At 45.5% G+C, this 16676-nt stretch overlaps 1 protein-coding gene across 1 annotated transcript in view; it reads right to left on the reverse strand.

Annotated features, from left to right (window-relative positions):
• The window catches only part of MDGA1 (MAM domain containing glycosylphosphatidylinositol anchor 1), a 120367-nt gene that overhangs the window by 58353 nt on the left and 45338 nt on the right, over window positions 1–16676 (reverse strand). The window contains exons 9-10 of the mRNA XM_054162297.1: window positions 5016–5285; window positions 1216–1367 (exon numbers count right to left, since the gene is read on the reverse strand). Of these exons, the coding sequence (XP_054018272.1) occupies window positions 1216–1367; window positions 5016–5285 (422 nt within the window). The remainder of the gene's footprint in view (window positions 1–1215; window positions 1368–5015; window positions 5286–16676) is intronic.

Here is a 16676-nt window from a genome sequence, read left to right on the forward strand (position 1 = left end):
TCATATCATAACTTAAAACAGAAATGCAGTTTTTCCATTTTTTTTGATCTCTTTCAGTAGGAACTCGATGAAGAATGGATCCAAAATCACTTCTAGGCACTGTGCAAAAGGAGAAAACCTCAACATCACTGAACAATAAAAATCAGAAATTAGTTCATTCAGTTGTAGTGCTGAGAATAGTGAAACTCGTCTAAGAGGGACGGGGTACTATGACAAACTACCTTCATTATTAGAGGCTCCCCTGTGTCCTGTATTATTATTAAGCACTGACAATGAGCTCTGCATGGTTTGAGTAACAAACAAAGGCTGTCCCACCCCAGAGAGCTCAATCAAATGGAGACATAAAACTGGAGCCTACTGTGCAGAACTAGAGGAAGGAGACACTCGAATCTCTTTAATTATTTTGTTTTCTATCTACAGAGTAAGCAAACTTTTCCTTGCAAATTGTATTTGCTTCTAAGCTACCACTGAATGGTAAGAACTCCCAATTTTAAGCATCTCCATTTAAAAAAAAAAAATAAAAATGTTGAATTCAGGCACTGTGCTGAGAGTGGATGAAAGTACCTGGCAGTCCTGCTAGGTTAATGTGCTCTTTGAAAACATCAGACTTTCCCCTAACCTTCTCCAAATGGTGATCTCTTCAGATTTCTCTCAGTTCCCCCCTACCCCAGTATGATTCCTCTTCATACTCAGAAACCTTGAAATCCACTTTTCTTCCCCTGCAGAGTTTATATGTCCCAAATGGCTTCATTACTGTGACAGCATGAAAGCCCTTGTGCAACACAAACAGCCGATGACTTTTTCCTGCGGTTCCTGCCTGGAGAGCTCTTCAGCTTATTCCCTTTATTTCATAGGAGAGAGGAGGATAGAATTCCATTCACATGACTATTTGGCCTATAAAATCTACAATACCTACTAATGACTGTGGGGTTTCATTCACATTACAACCCCATTCAAAACACTGAACATGAACAGTCTGATGGGACTGCAAGGCATTGAAAGACCTTGATCATACCTATCACCAAAAGTAAAAATGAACCTGAGCTGAGTGCTTGGCCACCCTCTTCCATTTGTGGGGGAAGGTGCAAGACCATCAGCATCAAGCAGTTTCATCACCTTCAACTCTTAATTGGCAAGAAAACATTGACTCAGCTGCCTCCTGAGAGGCTCTCTTTCCAAGGGCATGCACCGAGGCTCCTGAAGAGCAGACTTTACCTGCCGGACATCCAGGCGGTACTTGAGGATAGGATCCACAGCATCAGGTTCTTTCTGTGTCCACTGCAACACGTAAGAGTAATTCTTGGATTGCTTCTGGCTCAAGGTAGGGTTGGGAGTGTCATAGTAAAACTCAGGGCTGTAAGCTTTTGCTGGAGGGGAAAAAAAGAAGAGAGAGGAAAACAAAAGAGCAAGATCAAGGGGTACAGAGATGACAAAGTGAGGCAGCCTCACTCGGCAAGCTCCTTCACTTGCTTTTGACATAATGGACACATTAACTATTGAGGCTGGTCCATTGACGGGCCATCATTTTCTCTGAATCTCTACTGCTTTCACAGCCTGAACTACGGGGAGGGTTAGTAGCCCTGAAATATCAGTGGGGCATGACTGACACCAGAGAAGGTGGAAACAACTTCAGTTCTGTGGCTGAAATCAGGTCTAATCTTTTCTCCCTTGCTTTGTAGTTTAGATTGAGGTAACAGCTTTAAACTGGCATTTCTCCTGTTTCATCTGATGCTTTAGAGAGCCTCCTGCTAACAAACCCCAAGGAAAGATCACTTGGGCAGTAGGTCATAGCAAAAGTGTTATTTATCACACAGGGACCATGGCATTAAAAAGAAGACCTTGCTCCTTCTGCATCTCCCCTGCCTTGGCAACACAGTGCTCCAGCCTCTTTGTAACATGACAGTCAAGTCAGCAGCAAAGGGGATGCTGACCTCAGCCTGGGTAAAAGCAGCAGGAGCTTTTGCAGAGGTAGAGATGTCTTATCTAAACCCTTATCTCCCCTTAAAAAAAGAGGGCAGCAGGAGAAAGGGAAATACAGGAGGCATGATATACCAGAAAGAAACTGGATAGTTCAGAGAACAAGATATTTCTTGTCATTTCCCCCGCTGCTGCTGTCCTAAACCACTAACAAACAGGATTTGAAGTTGATTGCCATGCAGCCCAGTGACTGGTAGACTAATGCACAAGGCCCAGAAGCAACTCCAGGTCTTACCCACAACTGGTTTTGACCTGTTTGAAATTACCTTCATTTCACTTTTTGCACCTAAGTTTTTGGCAGGTCCTGTCCTGGGCCTGGCAGGATCTGGGCATGAACTCTCCTTTCTGGGTTCCATTCCAGCATGGACCTTTGCAGACCAGAAAGATGCAGGGCAACAAGGGATGCTGCATAGCACAAAAGACATAAGCACTGTATCCCCAGGTGATGGTGCACCCTTCCACTTGAATCACAGGCTCTGCCATTCTGTGTGGTTATAATTAGGCTCGAAAGGCTTCAATGTTTATTTTGTATGGACTCAGGTGGGTAATATTGACGTTTATTTTCAAGTCCTTTTTTTTTCTCCTATTATTTTTATTGACTTGAATTTTTGCACAAGCAAGAAGTTCAGAACCACCTCAGAGACCAATTGCTGCTTATTCAACTTGTATTGACTGTGGAAGTCAAGCTTCATAATAGATTCCAAAATAAAATCAGAACTGATGATAATCATCACCTTGCATGATATTAATTCCTTATTAATTGACTCCAGGATGGAAATGGAAGCTTAAAGAAATTAAGCCTTCTAATAGAAATGCAGCACATCAAGATACTTCTGGAACTTCCTTTCTGAAAGGTTTTACTACTCCTGCAAAGTTTGGGGCTTTTGCCTACTACTGATGGGAAGAGCTGAAGGTTCTTAGAATCATAGAAAGAATCATAGGATCACAGAATCACGTTCACATCACCTTTCAGGGCTTTTCTGTGCTTGTGGCTAGTGGAAGTGCAGATGGTGAGAAGTATGAGCTGCTCTTGCTCTAAGGGAGAGGGCTGGATGTCTCAGAAAGCTTACCTCCCATCCATACAATAAACTAATCTCATATTTGGCAGATGTATGTACTCTGGTTCCAGTACATCTGAACACCTCAAAGTCATAAATGAGTCACTACCTCCCTGTCAGATGGGGAGATTTTTGGTCCTTCTTTCACAGAGAAGGAACAGGAACATAGAGACTGTGCCATTCCCCTAGCACACAGAGGAAGGCTGTGGCTCATGGGAGTCCTGAGCCCAGGTGCAGCAGTCTAGCCCTTGGAACATTTTCCAGGTTGCTCTGCAGGTTCAGGTCTAATTGATTTGTACCTGGTGGCCCTAGGTTCAGCTAGGATAGGGTTAATTTTCTTCACAAGAAGTTGAGGGGCCTCACTCAGGATAGCCAGCTGAACCAGCCAATGGGATATCCATACCATACAACCTCATGCCAGCTCTATAAGAGGGGGGTCTGGCATGAGGTTTTAGGTGCACATGTTGGTGGTATTGCATTTCATATTATTTGGTTTTATATAGTGCTTTATTTACTACTGTTGTCATTCCTGTTGTTTGTTTTTTGTACTGTCCTACTAAACTGCCCTTAAATCACCTTGAAGGTTTTTGCATTTTGCTCCTTATTTTTCTTTCCCATCCTACCAGGGAGAGGAATTTGGGGGTGGGTGGGGGGTGTGAGTGGCTGCATAGGACTCAGCTGTGGGTGAAACCATTGACACTGACACAGAGATGCCTGGAGCTAAAAAGCCACCACCAGATATTAACATCTTGGAAATGGAGAAGGGATGCAGTGGTCTCTAGGGCTTAATGCTGCTTTCTGCTGAGGGCATCTTACCCTGTGGGGCACACCAGGTGGCAATATGTATTTGTTACTACTTCCAGCAAGAAATTAATGTTCTGGGAACGTTCCCAAGCATGCTAGGGACATAGCTTGCTGTGGTTGCACATAGGCAAATATGGTCTGCCATCATTTACTTAATGGCATGACCAAGATTATGAAGGAAAAGTAGAAAGTGCTGAAGTTCCCAAGTGAAAGTTCCACTGCCAGGAAAATCCCAGAAAATCTCAAGGGATGAGAGTAAAGTCCTAAAAAGGAACCCAAACACTAAAGTACTTTGGGCTTCCTCGTTTCTGAGAGCATCTCAGAGTTACAGCATACTTGAACCATTCCAAACCCTGGGAAAGGTCTGCTTCAAAATCATGCCTCTGTGGATGTTATTTATCCTCATTTGTTCAACCCTGGCTCGAAAAGTATTATAAATCAGCCCTGACTGGAAACTCAGTATTTTGGCTGAATTTACTGCTTATTAAGTCAACTTCATTGAAGAGCTTTTCTAGAAACTGGTGCCCAAGTCAATTCTGGGGTCATGGGAAAAGCAGATTTAACGATCAGGTGGAGAGGCTAGGTCAGATGTGTGGTTTTAGATGCTCTATCTCTGCCATCCCTCTTTGCAGTTGCAGGTGCCAAAGAGGAGTGCCCTTACTAGACTCACACAAAAGATTGAGCAGCAAATCTACCTGTTCCCATCTCATGTTCATCCTAGTAGGTGTCACAAGACACAAACAGGAGACACAGGGAAAGTACAGAAATATATCATATGGTTTTTGTTAATTTTTTTTAGGGGGTAATTACATGGTTTGGAAGCTACTGGATTACGGAGAGGGTCTGTCACTCCTCCCTGGTCAATGCTTCTCTACAATACATTTTGTCCAAGACTAAAAGCTGATTACAGCCTTGAATTAAATCCTGTATCTTTCAAGCAAGTGGACAAACACTGCTGAAAGGTACCAGTGACTGGCACTAACTGCTCCAGCTCCATCCCAGCCTTGAGAGACCGCCTGAGTGATGGAGGCAGATCTCCTTGTTGGTTTAGGGGAAGTTATCCCTTCTGAACACAGCAGTAGAGGTTGCCTATACTGGCACCAGTTTATGGGGAGTAAGCTTCCTACCCTCATGACCTCACCAACAGCTCGTTCCAGTGTGTACTCTGTCACTTACCAGACACCTGGAAGAGGCAGGTGGAGACCCCCACATCGTTGGAAATGCTGCACTCATAGGTACCGCTGGTCTCTCGGCTGACGCTGTCCACCTTCAGCTCAGAGTAGTCCTGCTGCTCTGCCAGGGGCTGTGCCAGGAGCGTCCCGTTGAAGCGCCAGACGGAGGTGGCCACCTTCATGGGGCTGCCCTTCAACATAGTGCAGCGCAAGGCGATGCTGCGCCCCATGCCCTGGCGCACGTCCTGGAAGGCCGGTTCCACTACGGGGGGGACTGGAGACCGAACAGAGCAACAGATGGGGATGCCATCAGGGAACTGCCGCCTCGCTCAGCGCTCTCACCCCAGCGGTGCCTCTGGAGAGACGGGCACCGATGATTTCCAAAAGCATATTTATTTTCTAGTGGGAGACAGGTTTCATCAAACTAAAAGCAGTTGTTTGACATCCCCTTCTGACTGGCCTGGGACCACCTCCTACCTCCCTCCCTTTCAGGGAGACACAGTGAGACACTGCTTGGAGAAGCTACCAAGACCTTCTCTTTCATATGAGAAGTGCAACTCCAGCAGCTGAGTGCCACACCTTGGGTTCAATCCTCAGATCCTAATCAGGATAACCGTAGTCTTCACATCCAGTACCAACTGCAGTTGGGTATGCTCCCAAGAGGTTATATTCATGTTCCACCAGTCAGCATCCCACTGGATTATCAGAGACTTCATGTTCAGATGGAGGGATACCCTTCCAGCTGGTCCCACAGAGAACAGACATGAAGGGGTGTCAGAGAATGTCTCCCAACTGCATTGATACAGCACATCAGGGCTTAGCTACAGGGACTCTGGGTCCTACTTTAGTCTCTGACAATTACCCAACTCCAGGGGCACAGAAGCACCTGTGGGTACGCAGTGTACAAGCATCCCCTCCACTTGGTAGCCCTTGTTTTACAGTGGCTGATTGTTTTCTAGGCACCTGTTCTCAACTCTCAGCCTCTGGGCCCTTTGCTGCACTTAAGTGGATTAAAAGCAGCTCTTGACTGAGCTCACATTGCCGTGCTGAGCAGCATGGTCAGCTCATTACAGATGGCTTCGCTAGCAATGTGTCTCTGCGGGTGCTCCAAGCACTGACTTGCCTTTGGCTCACACGTCTCCCACCTCACGGTGAGAATAATGTGAGAAGTTGTTTGATTAGACCTGGTGCCATGAATGTGTCATCTCCATCCCTAGCTGTTATCCCATTTCCTGGGTCACATCTGCTCCTTAATTGAAGCTGGTGGGGTCTCACGTTATAATCAAGGCCAGCTGGTGATGGGGGGGCAGGGGCAGGGGTGAGAAACAGGGAGAGAAAAGGAAAAGGAAAGCTTAAAGAAAAATGGCACGAAGGCTCCAGATGTACTCAAAGCAATCTATATCTCATGAGGAGGAAAGAGAAGCGTGGGAGAGTAAGTTCCCTCACTGCACAAAGTGGCACCTGTGTATACAGCAGGACCAGAATAAGAGAAAAGGTCTGAAATTGGGCCAGATGTTCCCTGCAAGAACGCCTGCTGTAAAGCAAGTTCCTGCCCGGGTCTCACTGAGGGAGTGTCAGGGCTGGTAAAGTGCCAGAAAGAAGCAGGGCTGGGACGTTCAAGATGCTTCCTCAGGTCACAGGAACAGCAAGGCAGCCAAGGATGCAGAAGATATTTAATCTTCTTCAGATGAGAAATGGGATTTACTTGATTTGCACTGGGACAAACTCTGCTATACTATCACCTTGTGAAGGGAATGTCTGAAAGGGCCTATAGGGTAAAGAATGATTGCATTTGCTCCTCTTGTCTCTGACACTAGGAAACACCCAACAAGCACTAACTGCAGTTAGTCCTGCAGCCCCAGGGTGTTCTGGAGAGAAAAGAAAAGAAAGCTGAAGCAGGTCATCCCATCACTGGAAAGGATACACCACTATGCCAAGGGGCCACTATTCCTAAAAGATGCCAGTAGATAGGAAAGCAAAGTAGGGTCAACAGCAGTTACTGAGCCTCCAGTGCCTACTGGTGAGCCCACACTTCTTCAAGTAAGTTATACTCAAAAGGGAAATGCATCACCAAGGCAGGGATTCAGTCTGCAAATCCTAGCAGTCCACAACACAGCCTTTTCTCATCCCTGGCTTAAACACAAGATAAATGAGCCAGTGCTCTGACTCCCCAGAACTGGGAACCAAACAGCACACCCAAGATAACAACTGTCTTGGAGCAAAGACCTCCAACATGACTCCTCCACAGAATCCTTTAGGGAACTGCAGAAAATCATTTTTTCCAGGTACTTCTAATACCCACACAGAGCAGCATCCCCAGTAACAGTAACATCACCAGGAACAGTATCTGACTACTTGGGCTCACTAAGCTGCCACGGTGCTCTTTAGGGAGCTTAGGTATCAGCCTCAGTTTTCAGCCCACTTCCAAAGGTGGGTTTTTGTTCTGAGGCCCCTCAAATGCCTTCCTGTATCTCATCTGAACTCCAGTGCATGCAGCTGAAGTGCTCTTTTAAGCAACAGCCACACTGCAGAGAGCAAGTTGCTATGCTTCAAGAAGGAGGTAAAAAACCTCTGCATACACAGGGCTTCAGGACTGGCTGATAAGATAGACAGCAAACATTTTCTCACAGCACACAGCTGAACTCTAGAAGAACTAGCTGGCAGGAGGAGCCACAAAATGGGTGAAGGGGGCAGCACATTACTTTCTATGCAACACTGAAGAAGTGAATATCCTTCAGCAACCTTAAGATGCGGATGCTATGAAACGCAAGCAGCAGAATTAACTCATTAAGAGCAAATCAAATTAGTCAAAACACAGATTATCTAATCCAGCATGCCAGGCACACTAAAGCAAAGCCAGGCTATAGGCAGCAGCCTTGCTGTGAGCCATAGCAGATACTTAGAACTGAAGGGTTGCTAAGCTAAGCACAGTGTTCACAATGATGAAGGGCAAGAGCAAGGGAAGCACAACAGAGAAATGTCAAATGTTATGTTTCTCTGTGCCCTGATAACCTCTTATTTTCTTGGTTTCACTGGAAATAACCAGGACTAAAATCCTCATCCTGCTAGATGAATGAGACTTGCACTGGCTGTTGAGCTGTGCTCAAGTCTGCAAGTATTTCTTTTAAGCCTGTTTTATTTTGGCCTTGAGGAAGAGAGCAGCACTCTTCCTTGCAAGAGCCAAACTGCTTGCAGGAGAGACCACTGTCTCCTTGCACTGATACTGTGCTGTCCTGCTCAGGCACAGATCAAAAAGTGGTACTCAGTGATTCTTGCAATTCAGAAGGCAGAGAGGCCTCTTTCAGCAGTGCTGAAGTCAGAGCATCCCAGGACAGCAGTGGTTCACTATGGAACATTTTTCACTTGCGGGGTAAATACAGAATCTTTTTTTTTTGCTTTAAAAAGTGGGGGTGTTGTCATGAGGCTGCTCAGTCTGACACAGATGAAAGGCAAAGAAAGGCTCATATTGGAGTAGACTGGTGCACAGACAGCAGTGACAAGCTTAAACACAAACCAGCGTGTGCAGAACAAGGGAACACCGAGCGAACAAACTTCACATTGTGAGCTCAGGCAAGAACTGAGAGGGCAAAAAATCCTAGACACCACAGTACAACGCTACCATGCAAGACCATGCAAAGCCTGCTTTCCTACTGCAGCTTGAGGACTGTGAATACCATATCCTGGTCAATTCCCAAATGCTGGCTCATTTTTAAAGCCTGTCAGAGATGATAAGTTCATTCACAACTTGCTTTCAGACTCACAGGGAGCCTGTTTCCCCCTGTAGCTGTCCCAACCAGTAGCTGACAACAGCCATCTCTGTAGGTGCTCAGCTGCCTACATTGTACTGCTGTTCTATGCAGCTGTCATGGGCTGCTGTGCTCTCATTTTTCTACAAGTATTTACTTTCCACAATGCTTCCTCTGCTGCAAAGAGCACCACAGTGCAGCAAATGGCCAGGTGGAAAAAGAAAGGCACAAGCCAGAAGATGGCCTCCCTGAGGTCACATGAACTGACAGCATCAGGCAAGAAGCTCAAGAGGCCTGTATCCTAACCCACACTTTAAGCTAGGAAGCCCAGGCTTCCTCCTCTGTGGAAAACACTCTCTGCTCTTCAATCATCATTCACATTTTTATTTATAATCCCAAAACAGTGCAACATGTAACACAAGTGATGAATACAGCAAGCCTGGATAGATTAGAAAGCAGCTGTATTTTCAGCAGCTCTCATCCCACTCCGTTGAATGGCTCCCTCCAAGCTTAGCTGTGCAGTCAGTGTCAGTGGGACTCTTGCTTGCAAACTTCACCTTCTCCCAGGAGAGCTAACTGACCACTCACTTGATGGATTAACATTGCAAAGGACACACAGATAACCCGGTATGCAAAACTGTACTTTGTGGGTAGTTACAATTATTAGTGGTGTTTTGTTATTCAAAGTGTCTGATGACACCAGGCAGCAATTTCCCTGGAAAGCAAGTCAGCACAGGCCTTGTGAGAGCTATATGATCCCATCCAGCATCTATTTACATTCTGATAGGTACCCTTCTGCAGTCATACTGGCTGCAGACTTCCTTAATCTACCCCAGATGACCAAAGCAATCCAGCAAAGGGTGCTTCCCTTATCCAGCCCTTGGTGCCATAACTGGGGGTAATAAAGATGTCACAGGTATCAAAAGATACTTGCACCCTTGCTTTTACAGCAGGTGGAAAACTGTGGTTTCAGATCCAGACCTCAGCTCTCTACCCAAGTAAGCAGGAGCTCTTTTATTGTCACATGGCTGGGAAATCACAGCTGAGCAATTCTGTTCCCTACAGCACCCACATCTCAAGAATGCACATTAGGCACCAGCAGTTTTATCATGTGGAGACAAATCATAAAACAGTTTTGGCTAGAAAAGGCCTTTAAGATCATCAGGTTCAACCATTATCTAACTATACCAAGTCTGGTGCTAAACCATGTCCCTTAACACCACATCTACACATCTTTTGAACACCTCCAGGGATGTGGATTCAACCACACACCAGTACATCAGGATATCCAACTGCTCAGTACATTTACAGGCCCAGTGTCATCTTCTTGTTTATAAGAGATGATGCAATTGAGTAGTTAGAAGAGGGAAGATGGAGGAAGGCTTGCTCAGCCTACTTCAGTTAAAAGCCAGCTTCTTTCTTTCATCTTCTATGCCTTCTGCCTTTGCACTTCAGCCTCGCCATGTATAAATAGATAGAACATATATTTTGTGAAGTGCTTGAAAGCCAAGTTGCAATTATTGTTATTTCATACAAAACAAATTTGTCTGAGTACAATTTCTGCTAGAGAAGTGGATGCAGGGACCCGAGAAGCAGGGCCCAGAGGAGAGAAAGCTTGTTTCTGTGCTAGTTGACCGCTTTTAAAAGGAGAGCAAATGAAATGTATTCACTACCAGCTTTTCTGCTTTCCTCTTCTCTGAGCTTTCTGAGCCAATTAGCTCAGCCAGTTTTCACCTTGCTTTAATAAAGAGGGATTTACTAAAGGATTTCCTCTTTAGCATGATGAGCTGCACTGATTAATGCATGAGACCCCCTAGCTCACTTTCCAAAATGCTTTAAAGAAAATCCATCCTGGGTGAGAATTTCCAGATCTTCTGCCTCACAGATGTACCTCCTTAAAAAAGATCTGTCCCAGATATGCTGAAACTCCACTCAGATTTGCTGGCCAATTAATTCGTGCTAACAAGACACTACAAAGACAAGTCCTCCTGCAGCATAAAGCCATCTCATTCCCATGCCTCAGCTACCTTCAAGGGCCTGGTTTCAAAACTCTATGCTCCCCTAACTGAAAAAGGTAAGTAGGAAAAGATGATGTATGTACAGAAGACACATATTTGTATGCAAAATGCATGTTGAGAATTCTGCTCCCACCCACCCAATTAGTGAAGTTATGCACAAGAGAAATAAACTGGGCATTTTGGAGCCAACACCTTCAATTACTGCCAGACCAATGGCATAACCCAAACCTGGATTTTACTCACCTCAAACTTACATGATAATATTGTCTCTAACACACAGCCAGTTTTGCTTGCTACAGCAAGGTGAAGCAGGATGAAGCAGGGTGGATCTGAGATTCTCCTTCCTACCCACATACACACAAGAGGGCATCAGATTTAACACATCCAAGTGCCGGGTTCTACACATTGGCCACAGCCACCCCATGCAGTGCTACAGGCTGGGGTCAGAGTGGCTGGAGAGCTGCCAAACAGAGAGGGACCTGGGGGTACTGGTTGATAGTAGGCTGGACAACATGAAACAGCAGTGTGCCCAGGTGGCCAAGAAGGCCAAGGACATCCTGGCCTGCAGCAGAAACAGTGTGGCCAGCAGGAGCAGGGAGGTCATTGTGCCCCTGTACTCAGCACTGGTTAGGCCACACCTTGAGTACTGTGTCCAGTTCTGGGGCCCCTCAGTTTAAGAAAGATGTTGAGTTGCTGGAAGGTGTCCAGAGAAGGGCAACAAAGCTGGGGAGGGGTTTGGAGCACAAGCCCTATGAGGAGAGGCTGAGGGAGCTGGGGTTGCTTAGCCTGGAGAAGAGGAGGCTGAGGGGAGACCTTATTGCTGTCTACAACTACTTGAAGGGAGGCTGTAGCCAGGTGGGGGTTGGTCTCTTCTCCCAGGCAACCAACACCAGAACAAGAGGACACAGTCTCAGGCTGCACCAAGGGAGAGTTTAGGCTGGATGTTAGGAAGAAGTTCTTCCCAGAAAGAGTGATTGGCCATTGGAATGTGCTGCCCAGGGAGGTGGTGGAGTCACCATCGCTGGAGTTGTTTAGGAAGAGACTGGATGAGGCACTTGGTGCCATGGTTTAGTTGATTAGATAGTGTTGGGTGATAGGTTGGACTCAATGATCTTGAAGGTCTCTTCCAACCTGGTCTATTCTATTCTATTCTATTCTATTCTATTCTATTCTATTCTAAGAGGGGTACCCTCCCATGTGTAGCACTGTCAGACCACCAACTCTGTGCTCAGGTTCTGTCTGTGTCTTCTAGAAGATAACAAGATGTCAGCTCATAGCCATGCATCTGTTATTACATGTTTCTGTTTAACAAATTGAGCTGGCAGTGACATGCCGCTCCCAATAGCATATAAATAGTTTAGATCCAAACATTCACTAACAGTCAGCCAATGATACTCTTTCCCCAAAAGCATCCCACATGCATTAACTCTTGGCAGAGAACCAGTTATCTTACTCCTCAATAATTCATAGGTAAGCTACTCAGCTGGGTAGTTCTGGGAATAAAGCATCTCATTGCCAGTACAAACTAAGGACAAGAGAGGAAAAAAAAAGTCAACCTACAAAGAAGAATCAAATGAGATTCTTTTTTTCCAAAATAGAGAATCCACATTTTTCTTCTTACTTCAGGGTTTATCACTATTTTTTCCTTACTGTCTAACCCAATTCCCTTGCTGCAGTTTAAGCCTACAGCAAGCCCTCCCTATTAACTGTTTTTATGTCCTAGTAATCAACTCTGTCTTATCCCCAGTAGCCCCCAACCTCAAAAAATACTAGAAGGAAAGAATTCTTAGCCATCATCTTCTCTCCCAAAGTCCTTGACAAGATGATGATGATGTTTTATATGTGTGTCTGTATGTATATATATCTCTTTGCAATTCCCTTTTCTCCACTTCCTCTGTTCTTCAAGTGGCAGAGGCCCAGCTTTAGTTCCTATTTAGATTTAGTTTTCTCTGGGCAGAAAGACAGTCCCAGAGTTTTAAATGCCAGAGGAAACACATGCAGAAAGTTTGGAAAAGAAGAAAACAAGAGAAACTTGAATTTATAGCTCTTGATTCTTCTCACATGCATGGCAGAGACAAGCAGGGCACAGGGGCCTATAATGGGACAGAAATAAGCAGGTACCATTTGCAGCTTTGTGAACAGAAACAGAACTGCATGATCCGTCACAGCAGAATTCATTCCCTGTGCTTCAATCCACAGTGTAAAGAAGGGAAAACAGAGGGGAGAACAGCCAATTTGTAAGGGTCATCATCCTAGGTTAGGTCCTCCTCCATATTCCTGAGAAGGATCTGGAACAACTGAGAAAGGAGTGATCAACCCCTGAAGTTGGACAGCTAAGCTGGCACTAGCCCAAATTCATCCCATCTAATTTCAGGCTCTTCACTAAGGTACCCAAGTTAGGAACACCACCTCCCTCCAAAGCCATTGAGCAAGAGGGATATCTCTAGAGGATGATTCAAATAGTAGGAGTCCCAAGCTGGCATTACCTGCCTCGGTCCTGTGCAGAAATTGGAGGCGATCCCAGCTCTTGCGTCTCTGCTAGGTGGACCACAGTAAATGCTTGCGCCACACCTGCGGAGAAGAGGCCGGTGCCACCCGCTTGCATGAACCTCTCCATCAACTCTCAGTGCCTTTCATCGGTAAGCCAAGTCAAAACCTGCATCTGAAACTTGGGCAGCATGTCCTGCTCCCGTTCAAGCTGCTACCCTGGGAAGTGAAACAGACACCAGCCTGCACTTTGCCCATAGCAAATACAGTGACAAATCTCTGAGATCTACACAGCATTCAATTAGTGCCACAACTAGGGCTCATGGCCAAGAAAGAGTATGCAGCTGTAGCCTACAAGGAACTGACAGAGTTTCTTTAGCCTCCTATGGAGGATCTCACCCACAACCCGAGGAGCTACCAGGCAGAGGTGACTGCTGACTCCAAGCAGCGATCCAATAGCAACAGGCTCCTATTCAGTCACCAGCTGCCTGAAAAATTCAACCACTTCCATATGTTTAAACCCTTTTAATAAAACAACTGAAAGTTAAGAGTATGGAGGCTACAGGGAAAAGTGTCTCTGAGAACTGCAGTCCTGTCAAAATGGAAGAGAGTCCCTGCTTTAGAAAGGCAATGATTGTCAGGGCCACAGGTGGTTAGAGCCTTCTGCTCACAGCTGGGCCACAGCGTTACCTCACCTTCTGTTTGCAGTTTGAAAGCTAAATTGGGAGCACTACATGATCCCTCCACAGCTGCTTTGCAAACAGGCAGGCAAAGCAAGAGGCAGCACAGCCAAAAGCAGAAACATTGATTAAAAAATCAGACCTGCTTTATTGATGGGGTGGTGGGATCAGGGCTCGACAAGGGAGAGACTCAAGCCAGAAAGAGCCTGCTAGGGGAAGGAGGGCCATCCACGGCAATTAAGGTAATCAAATATTAACCAGCACTCCTTAATATGTTTATTTTGCATTTTTTGTCTGCACTAGTAAGCAAAAAGGACATATGGGGCAAGACCAGGAAGAGTTAATACAGCGCTTTCTCCACTTACTTACAAAGTGGAGAGAGGACAGGCTTCCCCATACAAGCTAGACTTTTCTTTGGCCTCTCCTTTAGGCCTAGTAGGGAACTTGGACCAAAGAGGAAGAGCTCAGCATAAAGCAACACCCAGTTCTCCATTACTTCTCTATCTGCTGCCTCAGAGTTCTGCCGCCAATTGTTTAATATCCTGTTCCGCTAACTGTCATCATTACCCTGCTTTTCCATCCTTCACCCTAGATTGATCTTGATTCATCTGAGGAAGATGACGACAATGAAAACGTAACTGTTCAGAAAGAGGCTGAAAGGATGCTCAAACTAAAAGATTTATGGCAAACATTCAGTTTCATAGACAAAGCAGCTGAGGTAAACAGATACCAAAGCAATTTTTCCCTTAAGAATTAATGTAACAAGGGTGGTGGTGCATAAAGGAACTTAGGAAATGCATCCAATTTAAAAACATAGGATCAGTATATACAGCATAGAGAAAGGAAAGGCAAGAGCACTTTTTACTGTAAGTATTTTGGCTGTCGCCCTTTGGATATTAATCTCTTTGTCACTGTCATCATCATCTTCAGATGAATCAAGGTAGATCAAATCAATCATACATGAAGGATGGAAAAATGAGAACAGGTTCAGGTGGTCCATCAGATGGAATGGCTGAGATCTTTCAGAACAGTCATGGGCTCCAAAGAGCCAGCTGCCAAATGGCTGCCATCTCTGCCATCTCAAAATCCTGCCTTTCCCTCTATCCTTCACACCATTATGCACTTTAAATATGTGAATTTCACTAATGCCTGTGTTCAAGTTCTCCTCTATTAATTAATCATGAAAAAAAATTGCTTTATTTGTCATATCAGTAACCATCATATCTTTTCATGAATGTATCTTCAACGGATTGCTGGTTAGAAAGCATAATCTTGTACTCAGCTCTGGTGAGGCCACGCCTTGAGTATTGTATTCAGTTTGGAACACCTCAATACAGGAGAGATGTGGAGGTGCTGGAGCGAGTGCAGAGAAGGACAACAAAGCTGTGAAGGGCCTGGAGAATAAATCTTATGAAGAGTGACTGAAGGAGCTGAGGTTGTCTAGTTTGAGAAAGAGGAGGCTGAGGGGAGACCTCATCGCTGTCTACAACAACCTGAAAGGACTTTATGGAGAGGCTGCTGCTGGTCTCTTCTCACAGGAAATTGGTGATAGAACAAGAGGGAATGGCCTCAAACTGTGACTGGGTAGGTTTAGACTGGACATTAGGAATTTTTTTTTCCCAGCAAGAGTGGTCAGGGATTGGAATGTGCTGCCCAGGTGGTTGAGTCACCACCCCTGGATGTGTTTAAAGGTGGTTTGGATGTGGTGTTTGGGGATATGGGTTAGGGGTGAAGTTTGTAGAGCAGGGTTATTTGTTGGACATAGTGGTCCTGAGGGTCTTTTCCAACCTGAATGTTTCTGTGATTCTATGACCTCCCTACACCGTATTGCCAAAACTGCTAACAACAGAGGATTTGGCAATTCCTTTTCTTTGGGCCTGGATGATACCACCCATCTCGGAGAAGCATGTGGGCTGGAGCTACAGAGAACTCACTCCCCTGATGGAACCTCATGTCTTCTGTCTACATTGCCACTGTGTTTCCAGAGAAGCAGCAGTAGCACACTGGCCTTGCTGCTGAAGGAGACACAGCTCTGCAGCTCTCGTCTTTCCCTCCATTAGGAAGAGCAGTGTCAGTTCTGCCAGATGCAGGTGTTGCGGACTCCCAGAAATCACTCTCGGGACCTCCTATGCAGCAGAAAGCACAGGAAAGAGGCTAGAACAGAAGTGGCAATCATTCAAGGACAGCAGCCTGCTCCTTTGACCTCTTCATCTGGCTATCAGCTTTGACCCACCTCCTCTGAACTTGACCAGGAGAAGAAAATTTATTAACAGTCCTGCTCATTGGATAAATCTGCTCTGACATTTGATTTTCCAGGCTGCTTCTGTGCCTCACCTCGAACTGTGCCAGCACTAAAGGAACCATTTAGAGGATCAGCATCTCTGCAATATGGGCACATGTCTATCTCACAGACACTTTTCTCATGTTGAGTGAGGAGGACCTAGGTGACAGCAGCAAAGGCAATATATTCAGTACAATTGAGAAGTACACACTGCTGCTTCTTCTGATGTTTGGATTTTGGTCCAACAGGTAAATGCTTGAAGCTGGTTCCATTAAAACTTCCATTATTCACATTCCTGACTTTTCTGGGACACAAAAGTAAGGCTTCCTCATAAGCTTCCTTCCTCATACTCATCCACTGCATGAAGATCTGAAAGTGGATCCTGGCCTGAGTCAATCCATCAGCAACTATCAGAGCAAGGGGTTGTAGCAGCACACACTGTAACATGGCATC

The sequence above is a fragment of the Dryobates pubescens genome, chromosome 6, assembly GCF_014839835.1.
Source record: "Dryobates pubescens isolate bDryPub1 chromosome 6, bDryPub1.pri, whole genome shotgun sequence".
Lineage (NCBI taxonomy): Eukaryota > Metazoa > Chordata > Aves > Piciformes > Picidae > Dryobates > Dryobates pubescens.